Raw genomic sequence first — 12,596 nt, forward strand, 5'->3', positions numbered from 1 at the left:
TCTAGAACTTTAAGTTTGAAAGGGAAATTTTTATAAGACTGCTATACAACCAGCTATGCTCTTATGGTACCGAATGTTGGGTTGTTAAGAAGTAACATATTCGTAAAATGGGTGTAGCTGAAATGGGCATGTTAAGATAGTTTAAAGGTAATAGAGTGATTCTAAAACTCTAAGTTAAAGGGAAAATTTCATAAGACTGCTATACAACCAGCTTTGCTCTTATGGTGCTGAATGTTGGGTTGTTAAGAAGTAACATATTTGAAAAATGGGTGTATCTGAAATGAGAATGTTAAGATGGATAAATGGGAAATAGATGGAAAGATAGGATTTGAAATGAGAAAATTCACATAAAAGGGTAGCCCATATTGATGAAAAGATGAGAGAGTGCTGATTGAGATGGTTTGGTCATGTTTAGAGAAGAGCGACTAATGCACTAGTAAGAAAGAATGAGTTGAACCATCTTGAAGGAACAGAAAAAGGACATTTCAATTAAGGAAGTATCAAAGAGTATGACTTCAAATAAGTTCTTGTCATTTACATGTTGATGAATTAACTTTAGTAGTAGAGAAATCCATCATATTCAATGGAAAGAAAGTGCTATATGTGGATGTAAAATTCTGTTAGAAAAAAAGTTCGTCAGTTATGGGCATATTGCAATTCTTTTACTTAAAAATAAATTATTTATATGATTAAACTTGAAGCATCTATTTTAATTTTTTTTTGCCTTTCCATAGATTTGCTTAAATGGTGTTTATAATTAAAACGTCCTTGTTTCTATTGCAGCCAAGATATATTCAGCTATTGAAAGAAAAAACAAAAGAACGAGAGAAATACCGTGAAGTAGTGTATGAGAGAAAAATTGCAAAAGAGAGAAGCCAAGATGACCACCTCTATGCAGACAAGGACAAATTTGTGACGAGTGCTTACAAAAAGAAACTTGAAGAGCAGAAAAAATGGATGGAGGAAGAACGTTTGCGTGAACTTCGAGAGGCGCAGGATGATGTATGTATAACTTTTGCCTGGTCTTGCATTTATCTAACTCCACTTGTGTTCAACTTATCATGGTTCTTGTTTTATATTACTTTACATGTGACTAACTGAAAATTGCTAGTTTAGATTATGCATTTATTTTTTGCATGCTCGCACTCTATATTAATCCTTTGTTATCCTGTTTACTACTGCACATTGACATTTTCTTTAATAAATTTTCTATTTCTACTTGACATATTATTTAGGCTGACACATAAAGGTAGTTTAATAATTGAATTCCAATGTGATGACTAATGAGTGGGGTTAGTGTGGAGATGGACTGCACTTAATGCAACTTGACATCCATTTCTAAAATCAATTATTTGTTTTGTGTAAGTGGGCTTGTACAAAGTCAAGAGTCATTAAATCCAGACAGGACTCAGGAGTTTCATGCATTTAATTGTGAGAATGTTTATCATAAGTTTTGGATGCAAGTTGGTTGGACATTTTCCTTTTTTCTTCTTCTCCTTTTTTTTTGGGAGAAAAGGGATTCCCTAATTCTCTCAGTTCCTTGTAAAGCAGCCTCCACCGTTGGGTGTAGTTTTGGTTAATGTGTTCTCAATTGGATGGTTCTATTTGAAGAACTGAATTAGAGAGGGTTTTCTGTGGATCTTTTTCTAAAGGAATTTTCTGATGTAAATTTCCCAGCTTTTTGTTGGTTATTACCTAGGTTTAAATAATTTTCCTTCAAGTGTCACTTATTAAAAACAAAACATTCCTTCAAGTGTCTCATTTGCACATTTATATTTTTTAATGCCATTCCACCAGGGTCCACCAGGGGATTTTAATCCTAATCCTTAAGTTTATCCTTTGGTATCATTCATGCCTTACTCATCTAAGAGATAGATGAGTGGTAAAATGCATTATCATGGATTTTTCCTTGAAAGGCATCCTCTGTTGACGAATCAATTTGAAGCCTATGATTCCCCAAGTTTTTTGATTGTAAATGTCTCGATTATGGGTTGAAAACTCAATGGGTCCATCTGTAACTTACCAATAAAGTGAATGTCTATAGGCTTTTGGCAAACTAGTATAAGTTAAAGCCAGTGTTTGGTTAAGTTCTGTTTTGGCTAGGCATGGTCTAGACTGGTTTGGATTGGGTTGTGTCGCATAATTAGAAGGGGAGGCACTAGTCAGAAAGTAGGAAATGAAGGGTTGGTGTTAGCTTAATGTGGCAGCTTGGTTTGGTTTAGATGTTTAGTGACTCCAATACCTGTCCTGTTGGCATTAAACCTTAACTTCGATAAAATCAGGCAGCTTTAGGAAAGTTTCTGGTTACCTAAGAAAGATTAGCCTAATCACTGCAGATGGATCTAGAGAGGTGCATTCACCCTATGATTCAACCCTTATGATGATGGTAACAAAGAGGGTAAATAAAGTAAACATGTATGAGTGTCAGCCAGGGCAAGAACAGAAGTGTACAATCAGTATTACATGAAAAGTCTACAATGAGGGCAAGATCAGAAGGCACTCTCAGGGGTCCTTAAAGACCATTGGAGGTTTACATAATGGTCTGTTTGGATTGAGGGGGAGTAGAGTAGAGTTGGCCCAAAATTAGCCTATTTTCAGCCAATACTACTCTACTCCCCTCCACTCCCCCCTCAATCCAAACGAGCCCTAAGTCTTGTAAAATGCTCTGTGCAGCAGTTTGGAACACATGCACTGGTTGCTGCTGCTGTTTGAATGTTTGTGAAGAATATTTGAGAAGAGAATTCAAAAACATTTGTATGATATTTCATCCATTTTTTAGGAGGAGCTGAAAATCTGATACAATCCTGAGCCAATATATTCCTCATATATAGGAGAGTTAGTTACAAGAAATAGATAATATTCTTGACAATGACAATTGGTGGGGATGCCAAGAGCTTTATAGCTCAACTGGTTGGCACATCTTGGTGTTTTCTAAACATTCAGGGTTCAAATCTCCCCTCCCTTGTTGTAACTATTGAATTTTCAAAAAGAAAAAAATGGCGGTTGGTGGGGACAACTCATTAGTGACACCCTGCCACTGGGATTTCTAGACTCATATAGAAGTATACAATATAATTTTTATTTAGTTTTTGGATAAGTAATCAAACTTCATTAAAAAAATTGAAAGAATGTATACAGGTGGTATACTAGAGTTTAAAAAAAGGATAGCAGAAAGAAGAATAAAAGAGCAACAACAGAAAAGTTCAAAGCCTTTGTACCAACGGCAAAGGCATAAAGCCTCTAAAAACTCCATTATGGACTACATAGAAGCGGTATGAGACTGATGCCCGTTCGAAGAGTCTTCAAGAAGAGAAACTTAATATTAGGCAGAGAAAGCTCCTTTCCCTCAAACGTGCATTGATTATGCTCCCTCCAAATACACCACGAAAGACACGCTGGCTCTACCCTCCAAACTTTTACATATCTTCAAACTCCCCTTACTCCATCCCAAGATTTCGGCATGGCTTCAACAGAGTTTGGCATAACCCAGTTAGTCCCAACTAGACAAAATATGAATGCCCACAGATCATGTACAAAAGGACAATGCAGCAGCAAATGATTAACAGATTCTCCATCAGATTGACAAAGACAGCACCAATCTGCCAAAAGGAAACCCCTCCTCCGCAGGTTGTCTATCATCAAAATTTTGCCTAGGGCGACCTCCCAAACATAAAAAGAAACTCTAGGAGGGGAAAGAGACTTTCATACACACTTCCAAGGAAACAGGGAAGTAACCTCAATGCTTGCTCGCAGCACCCTGTAGTAGCTCCTAGATGTAAATCCTTCTTTGGGTGAGCCATTGACTCCACCTCCCAATCTTGTGCCTCTCTGATGAACACCGGTTTCCAATGTAACCTACCATTCACCCACTCCATATAGTCTGACAGCTGACCATCTTGATCTCTAAGAAATTAAATAATTCCAGATAGTGGTCTTGAAAAGTACCACTTCCATCCCAAAATTGTTTCTAAAACTGAATTTAAGAATCACATCCTGCCTCAAACCGAATGGAAGAGGCAATCATGCAAAGTGGTCCCACCCAATCTGATATGTTTCCAATGCCCCACCCTTACCTCACCAGAGTATCGCTCACTGTTGTTTGTACCATATTTGCAATCAATAACCTTCCTCCATAAAGAATCCCTATCCAACCCATATCACTAGTCACTTACCTAACAGAGCATAATTGAAATACAGCAACTTCCTCACACCCAAACCTCCCTGTCAAATCAGTCTACAAACGATGGACCAATTAACCTGATGAATTTTATGCTCTCCATGCAACCCCGCCCCCCCCCCCCAAAAAAAAAATCTCTTTGAATCTTATCCAGAAGAGTACTATATAATTGTACCAATATTAGTTCTATAGCTCTAACTGTGAATATGTCAATGAGTGGGTTTCAGTTTGTTCAATTGGGAAAGTTTCTTGTCATTGAATTAGAGATTTGTGGTTTGATTCCCTGCCTATACCAAAAACCAATTGATGTTTTGGCCTAATAAAGAGTAATCATTATGGAGCGGACATTGTATTTATCAAAAAAATTATGGAGCGGGCATTGTATGTTTGAAATACTATCATTCATATCTATATTAAAAAAAACAGTGAATATGTCAATGAATGTCATATTCGTAAACAAGGTCCCAGGAAGCTTTATTGGTGAACATCCCAACTTCTATATAACTATCACTTTGTGGCGTTATGATAAAGTCATGTTACTTGGAGTGGAATCATGTGATAATTAGTACATGTAAGGTTACTTTTATATATAAAAAAAGGACATGTAAGGTTGTTGCTAAGTTGTAAGTCCTAAGGTACTAACCCATTGCCCTTATTCAATTTGTCCAAACTCCAAACTTCAACCCTCATGATTTATGCTATGCTCATACAAGCATCCTTGAGCCACTTTCCAAGTTTGGCCAAGGCGTGTTAAAGACCAAGTCAAGCATTAGTCATGTGTTATGTTTAGATAAATATTCTATCCACATCTTTATGTGACTACATGCTGTGATTTATATTTTCTTGAAGACCACACTAAATTAAATGCTTTGATATGATCATTTTTTGTTTTTGTTTTTTTTTTTTTTTAAGGTTTTTCTCAAATGCTTTGAATCCATATTGATAATTTTATATATGCATTGTTGTTTAAAGGTTACAAAGAAGAGTGACTTGAGTGATTTTTACTTCAACATTGGAAAAAATGTTGCTTTTGGTGCAAAAGATGCTGAGGCGAGGAGATCAGAGAAGCAGGTTGAGTCAAAGAAGCCAGTGAAACTGGCCGAGTCAAGGGAGTTAGAGAAGCTTGAATTAAAAGGCTCTGATGATATATCAGATGAAGGTCAGTCACCAAATGCATCAAATGCACCTTTGAAGGTTTCAGTCATGGAAGACAAGCATCAAGGTGAAAGCTCCATTCTGCCAAAGAAAAGCGTTGACTCCTTAGATAAAAAGCCAATAACCAACACTTCAGATCAAGAAAAAACTTCAGCTGAACAGCCATCAGCAGAACAGCCATCAGCAGAACAGCCAAAGCGTGACCATCATAAGAGAAGTGGGGATGCTGTGGCTGCAGCTAAAGAACGGTTTTTGGCAAGGAAGAAGGCAAAAGAACAGTGAAATCTCTCTTGGAGCATGTAAATACAAATTTTAGAAACTAAAAAGAAAAGTTGTCTTATTTTAATCTGGAATACCTGTAAAACGTTCTCTCAGAAGTAGATTGTGGATGCTATGTTTGGTTTGTGCACAAGCTTTTTGCTGTCTTTGCCTCCCCATCAAGGACTTTTAAGTTTTATAAGTGATTAAATTACTAGAATGATATGGGGCTTAGCAATCAAGAAGGAGTTTATCTAACTTGTCTAGGAAACACTTTGGAGCCAGACCTTAATTCATCACTCGTAAGTGGAATGTTAAAAGTTTTATTAAAAACTCTGTGAAGCCAATGAATCTCTGGTTTACACTTGCGTGTTGTGTGATATACCATTGAATTTTAAAGTGATTTCACATGTCTACCAAATGGTAGGCTTTGGAGTTTGGACCCATTTCTCTCTTTGTGACTCAGACGTTATGATCCATCTCTCTGCTTTTAGATTACCTTAATCTCGTATTTAGATATTCTATTCTTACAACAAAACAAATCTATAGTAAATTTTCTATTCTTACAGCAAGTTATTGTAGAGCTTTGAAAGTATTTAGAGGAACATGAAATAAGGGCAAGAGTTTTATTCAGTTTTGCGTAATGGTCTCATATTTGTCGATCTCTGAAGATTACTTGCTGCTAGTAGTACTAATGTCTATGCATTTGGGGGAGAAGAAAGAAACGTAAAACAGAGGTACGATTTTCATTTTACTTATGCACTGAATAAAATTTAGGAAGTCTTATAAATAAATATAAACAAATGAATAAAATTTAGAAAGAACTGTTTTATAAGCCTTAAATTTAATAGTGGTTTTAAATTAAATACGATGTGTTCAAAAGCTTTAAAAAAAAAAATTTGAAGGCCCAGAAGTTTCAAGATAAGTCTTAACGTTTCATTAGTTTTACTTTTACCTAAATATTAAGTTGGTTTTTTGCGGTAAAGATTATTGTTAATTTTTTTTATTGTTTTTCGAATCAAATCATGTTTATATTAGAAAATAAAAGGTTCCAAAGATAGGAGAGGGCAACCTCTCATTATGGAATCCATAAATCTAAGAGTAGTATTTATTTCTTACTCACACAACCGTACACATATTTTGCACTGAAATTGTGACGGTTGTATGCAACAACCGAATGTGCACTGGTATTTATTTCAGTACAAAGTGTGTATGTACAGTTGTGTGTAACAACCAAGTGTGCTGTCCAACATCTCTAATTTAACCAAATAAGCTTGCCAAGTAAATGCACATTCTCTATTTGTAATATAAATTTCAACTTCTAGCATCCTATTTTAATGTTATCTTTAATTCCAAACCAATCAATCTCTTTTGAAGTATACAAAGTATAATCATGATCACTCTTCTTGAATACATTACTTATCTCAATACATCCATAAAAATACATCAAATCCAAACATACCTATATGAAGATGCTGTGTAAAAAAACAAAATGTCTCATCAATCATCAGTTTGCAAAATGTCATATCAATCATTGCTTAAAAATGATTAATTTGATTGATTAGGAAAATAACTTTTTATTTATAATCTATTAAGATTATTTTCTCTACAGAAACCGCAAATTTGTCCACTCAAAAAGATTATAGAATAAACAATTATTAGCAAAATCTCATAATTAAGTTTCTATGTGCATCATTATAATAATTAATAATAATAACAACAACAATAACAAAAATAATAATGAAAATTCAATTGCGAAAGCTAAAATATGTCACGCATTCAATTATTTCCATTTGATTAACCTTTGCTTTTATCTAAATAAGTGGCACTATAGAGTATTTCTTATACAATTATTAAGAGTACTTTCTCTACAAAAACTATAGTTTTGTTCACACAAAATGATTTAAAAATAAACAAAACTTAGTAAAGTTTCATAATTTAACATCTAATTGAATCACTAAAAAAAAGGAATTTTTTTTTTTGATCGGGAATTGGAATACCAAAATACCTAAATATGCACAAAAGTTGATACAAATTTGCCAAAAGAAAAAAAAACAAAACAAAGGTGAGGTAACAATTAAATCAACAATAACAAAACGAACCATTAGGGGGGAAAAAGTGGTTGAAAAAAAAAAGCATCAAAAGAGAAAATTGGAGAGAGAGAGAGAGAGAGAGAATTGACCTTTTTTGCAATGAACAACTTGGAAGGAATAGGGGAGAGATGTGGAAATGAAGTAAGATAAATTTATAAGAAAATCAAGTTGGAAGAGGAAGAGTAAAAGCAGATGAAAGGTTCAAAAAAGTGAAATCATAGATGTGGGGTCCAATAATTTATGGGTTCGGCCCACACGCTTATGGGAAGCCCACCGGTCTTAAACTGAAGGAGGCCAGGGCCCAAGCTCGAAACTAGGAAACATAAAAATAGCCCGAAGACATAGCCGAGGACGGTTTCGTCCTCGGCAGGCCCAAAACCTCAGGGATAGTAATGGAATACGAGTAAGCTAGAAAGATCAGAAAATATCCTGGGGAAGTTGTCTTTAATGCCCTTCCCTGACATGACACTGCCCCTAACAGAGCCGGGATCTTAGGCTTTATGAATCATCTACAGTAATTTTGGGATTAGACTGATGGGACAGATATTTGTCCTGGAAAGATCGACCCTACACGTGGACGAAGGACAACGAACGTAGGCTAGTATAAAAGAGAATGTTATGTGACCAAAAGGGGGGCTCCCCCATCGAGCTTCTAAAAAAGACTTGATGAAAGAGAATGCCTGGAGAATATACGCCGGACACCACCTAAAAACCCGCCGACGGGTAATCGAGGACAACACCATCGCTCCTCGGACATGATCCGAGGAGCCAAATCCTCCTAGACACAAGATTGAAGGGCCTGAATATCCAGCCCAAAGCTTTATCTCATGTTGGTTCACCTAAAGTTCGGCCCGAAATGTCCCCCTGTGATCCAACGCTGGCCTTTTAATCCCACTCTCTACAAATATTATTGTGAGGGACTTTCCGCGTGCGAGCCCAACATCGTTGTTGGGCCGTTAAAGATTTTGTGTCCCTACAATTGGCGCCGTCTGTGGGAAGGCTTGCGCGTTGGCGTAGGAGGTGTTTGAGTCAACTATCTAGCCAGCTGAGGTTTGTGGGATTCCCTCCATCTCCGGCGACATGCTGTCGTTGCTCCGACCCGAATTTTTGCTAGGGGCTACGCCCTGCAGTGTCAACAGCGCGGACAGCTCTAGGGGCTTCCGGCTTTAGGCCACATCCCCCCGCTATGGTCTAGGGGCTGATCTCCAACAAGTAATGGACAGAACCAAGGCCTTGCATGGTCCTCGGACCCAAGCCTGTGGGGAAACCAAGTACAAAAAAGAAATCTTACAAGTAATGGACAGAACCAAGGCCTTGCATGGTCCTCGGACCCAAGCCTGTGGGGAAACCAAGTACAAAAAAGAAATCTTACAAGTAATGGACAGAACCAAGGCCTTGCATGGTCCTCGGACCCAAGCCTGTGGGGAAACCAAGTACAAAAAAGAAATCTTACAAGTAATGGACAGAACCAAGGCCTTGCATGGTCCTCGGACCCAAGCCTATGGGGAAACCAAGTACAAAAAAGAAATCTTACAAGTAATGGACAGAACCAAGGCCTTGCATGGTCCTCGGACCCAAGCCTGTGGGGAAACCAAGTACAAAAAAGAAATCTTACAAGTAATGGACAGAACCAAGGTCTTGCATGGTCTTCGGACCCAAGCCTATGGGGAAACCAAGTACAAAAAAGAGATCTTACAAGTAATGGACAGAACCAAGGCCTTGCATGGTCCTCGGACCCAAGCCTATGGGGAAACCAAGTACAAAAAAGAGATCTTACAAGTAATGGACAGAACCAAGGCCTTGCATGGTCCTCGGACCCAAGCCTATGGGGAAACCAAGTACAAAAAAGAAATCTTACAAGTAATGGACAGAACCAAGGCCTTGCATGGTCCTCGGACCCAAGCCTATGGGGAAACCAAGTACAAAAAAGAGATCTTACAAGTAATGGACAGAACCAAGGCCTTGCATGGTCCTCGGACCCAAGCCTGTGGGGAAACCAAGTACAAAAAAGAAATCTTACAAGTAATGGACAGAACCAAGGCCTTGCATGGTCCTCGGACCCAAGCCTGTGGGGAAACCAAGTACAAAAAAGAAATCTTACAAGTAATGGACAGAACCAAGGCCTTGCATGGTCCTCGGACCCAAGCCTGTGGGGAAACCAAGTACAAAAAAGAAATCTTACAAGTAATGGACAGAACCAAGGCCTTGCATGGTCCTCGGACCCAAGCCTATGGGGAAACCAAGTACAAAAAAGAAATCTTACAAGTAATGGACAGAACCAAGGCCTTGCATGGTCCTCGGACCCAAGCCTGTGGGGAAACCAAGTACAAAAAAGAAATCTTACAAGTAATGGACAGAACCAAGGTCTTGCATGGTCTTCGGACCCAAGCCTATGGGGAAACCAAGTACAAAAAAGAGATCTTACAAGTAATGGACAGAACCAAGGCCTTGCATGGTCTTCGGACCCAAGCTTATGGGGAAACCAAGTACAAAAAAGAGATCTTACAAGTAATGGACAGAACCAAGGCCTTGCATGGTCCTCGGACCCAAGCCTATGGGGAAACCAAGTACAAAAAAGAAATCTTACAAGTAATGGACAGAACCAAGGCCTTGCATGGTCCTCGGACCCAAGCCTATGGGGAAACCAAGTACAAAAAAGAGATCTTACAAGTAATGGACAGAACCAAGGCCTTGCATGGTCCTCGGACCCAAGCCTGTGGGGAAACCAAGTACAAAAAAGAAATCTTACAAGTAATGGACAGAACCAAGGCCTTGCATGGTCCTCGGACCCAAGCCTGTGGGGAAACCAAGTACAAAAAAGAAATCTTACAAGTAATGGACAGAACCAAGGCCTTGCATGGTCCTCAGACCCAAGCCTCTGGGGAAACCAAGTACAAAAAAGAAATCTTACAAGTAATGGACAGAACCAAGGCCTTGCATGGTCCTCGGACCCAAGCCTGTGGGGAAACCAAGTACAAAAAAGAAATCTTACAAGTAATGGACAGAACCAAGGTCTTGCATGGTCCTCGGACCCAAGTCTATGGGGAAACCAAGTACAAAAAAGAGATCTTACAAGTAATGGACAGAACCAAGGCCTTGCATGGTCCTCGGACCCAAGCCTATGGGGAAACCAAGTACAAAAAAGAAATCTTACAAGTAATGGACAGAACCAAGGCCTTGCATGGTCCTCGGACCCAAGCCTATAGGGAAACCAAGTACAAAAAAGAGATCTTACAAGTAATGGACAGAACCAAGGCCTTGCATGGTCCTCGGACCCAAGCCTGTGGGGAAACCAAGTACAAAAAAGAAATCTTACAAGTAATGGACAGAACCAAGGTCTTGCATGGTCCTCGGACCCAAGCCTATGGGGAAACCAAGTACAAAAAAGAGATCTTACAAGTTTTGGACAGAACCAAGGCCTTGCATGGTCCTCGGACCCAAGCCTCCGGGGAAACCAACTACTTAAAAAGGAGCATACAAGTTTTGGACAGAACCAAGGCATTGCATGGTCCTCGGACTCAAGCCTATGGGGAAACCAAGTACGCAAAAGCGCCATCGGAGTTCCCTAACTCCCAGTCGATTGCTCGCATGGAATATTTATAAATCATCAGCCTTGGACGATATTCACGCGCTTATCACAGAATACCCAACTGATATCCCGGTTAGTTTCTTAAGTTTGATTTATTACAAGTTATCGATATAATGCCTGATAGTGCTGACAGATGAGAGTTGATTAGATTATGCTTCAAAGTAGCTTTATCACAAGTATTTTTTTTCAAAGCAACACATACATAGAGCACATTCGTTCACAAGATTGTGTGGCCCATTAGACCAACGCTTAAAACATGTAAATCAATTTCCATTTTTATTACGATGAAGAAATAGTACAGTGTACAAACGAAAAGCTGGAATCAGCCTACGTCAAAGCTTACTACATAAGCAAGAAAAAGAAAAATACAAGAAAGCTGGAGAAAGCCGAGGAGGTATGTCGGAGGAAAGGTTGGCTACAGCTCCGAGACCTTATTCTTCCCCCGCACCCTTACCTGCCCATAACTCAGGCAGCCAAAGAGACCCAACATGAACCTGACACCGTTGAAGAAAAGGTGTAGGGAGTTGGAGGTGGTGGGGCTTTCTCTAAATATACGCCTGCCGCAAAGCAGAGGCGCTGATGGAGGAAAATCTTTCTTCTGCCACACCAAAACTCTGGCATGGACAGAACCTGCTTCGGATTTTGACTAAAAGAGGGGAAGATTCCTTTCCCCCTCGGTGGAGATGGAGTACTCTCCTGAACTTGTGCTTCCTGTGCCCATACCTTACTGTTATAAGCCTCATGAAGACACGGCACCTCTGTGGCGGAGGAAGTTCTTTCGTCCCAACCCTCGCTTTCGACATGCTATGCCAAGAAAGGAGAGCTCCGGGTATGGGAAGCGTGATGTGGGAGAAAACTAAAAGGCTGGGTGTATATATAAAGCAACCCTCTCTCCCTCCTATTTATTTGAAAAGACAAGATAGTGGCAGTCAACTCACGCGGCGTCCCAAGGAGCACTACAGACAAAGTGGTCTTGGCTCAACTTCCAACGTCAACTGCAGCCAAGAGACTGAAGGAGCCTCGTAAAGGCGCGCCTCGATCTTTGGGGCGTCAGAGAAGTACTGCATGGCCAGAGGTTGCAGAAATATCTCTTAATCCGCGGATTCATTTAAATTCGCGGCCCAGGCCCGCTTTGCGTGAAGGCCCAGGGACACCCTGTCTGGCTCCTCGGGAAATGCTCAATGAAAGGGAAAATCTGAACTCAAAGTCTTGGACAGAACCTAAGGCTTGCATGATCCTCGGACTCAAGCTAAAAGGGAAAACCAAGTACTGATGCAGACATTGGTCTTGGACAGAACCTAAGGCTTGCATGGTCCTCGGACTC

At 39.4% G+C, this 12,596-nt stretch overlaps 2 protein-coding genes and 1 long non-coding RNA gene across 5 annotated transcripts in view; 2 read left to right on the forward strand and 1 right to left on the reverse strand.

Annotated features, from left to right (window-relative positions):
• LOC126693785 (pentatricopeptide repeat-containing protein PNM1, mitochondrial) overlaps nucleotides 1-882 on the forward strand; it is a 33,954-nt gene extending 33,072 nt beyond the window's left edge. The window contains exon 4 of the mRNA XM_050389911.1: nucleotides 784-882. The gene's annotated coding sequence lies outside the window, so the exon portion shown is untranslated. The remainder of the gene's footprint in view (nucleotides 1-783) is intronic.
• The window catches only part of LOC126693787 (uncharacterized), a 59,086-nt gene that overhangs the window by 24,449 nt on the left and 22,041 nt on the right, over nucleotides 1-12,596 (reverse strand). The window contains exon 2 of the long non-coding RNA XR_007645531.1: nucleotides 3,661-3,735. This is a non-coding gene — a long non-coding RNA (uncharacterized LOC126693787). The remainder of the gene's footprint in view (nucleotides 1-3,660; nucleotides 3,736-12,596) is intronic.
• LOC126693786 (uncharacterized) overlaps nucleotides 1-12,596 on the forward strand; it is a 36,806-nt gene that overhangs the window by 570 nt on the left and 23,640 nt on the right. Inside the window, exons 2-3 of one of the 3 annotated variants that reach the window (XM_050389914.1) lie at nucleotides 784-1,002; nucleotides 5,150-5,744. The exons of 1 other annotated variant lie outside the window; for it this stretch is intronic. In XM_050389914.1, coding sequence (XP_050245871.1) covers nucleotides 784-1,002; nucleotides 5,150-5,614 — 684 coding nt within the window. In that variant the 3' untranslated portion in view covers nucleotides 5,615-5,744. Of the gene's footprint in view, nucleotides 1-783; nucleotides 1,003-5,149; nucleotides 5,745-12,596 lie in introns of those variants that run through there. One more of the 3 variants, XM_050389915.1, reaches the window with a different exon arrangement.

The sequence above is a fragment of the Quercus robur genome, chromosome 7 (genome assembly GCF_932294415.1).
Source record: "Quercus robur chromosome 7, dhQueRobu3.1, whole genome shotgun sequence".
Classification (NCBI taxonomy): domain Eukaryota; kingdom Viridiplantae; phylum Streptophyta; class Magnoliopsida; order Fagales; family Fagaceae; genus Quercus; species Quercus robur.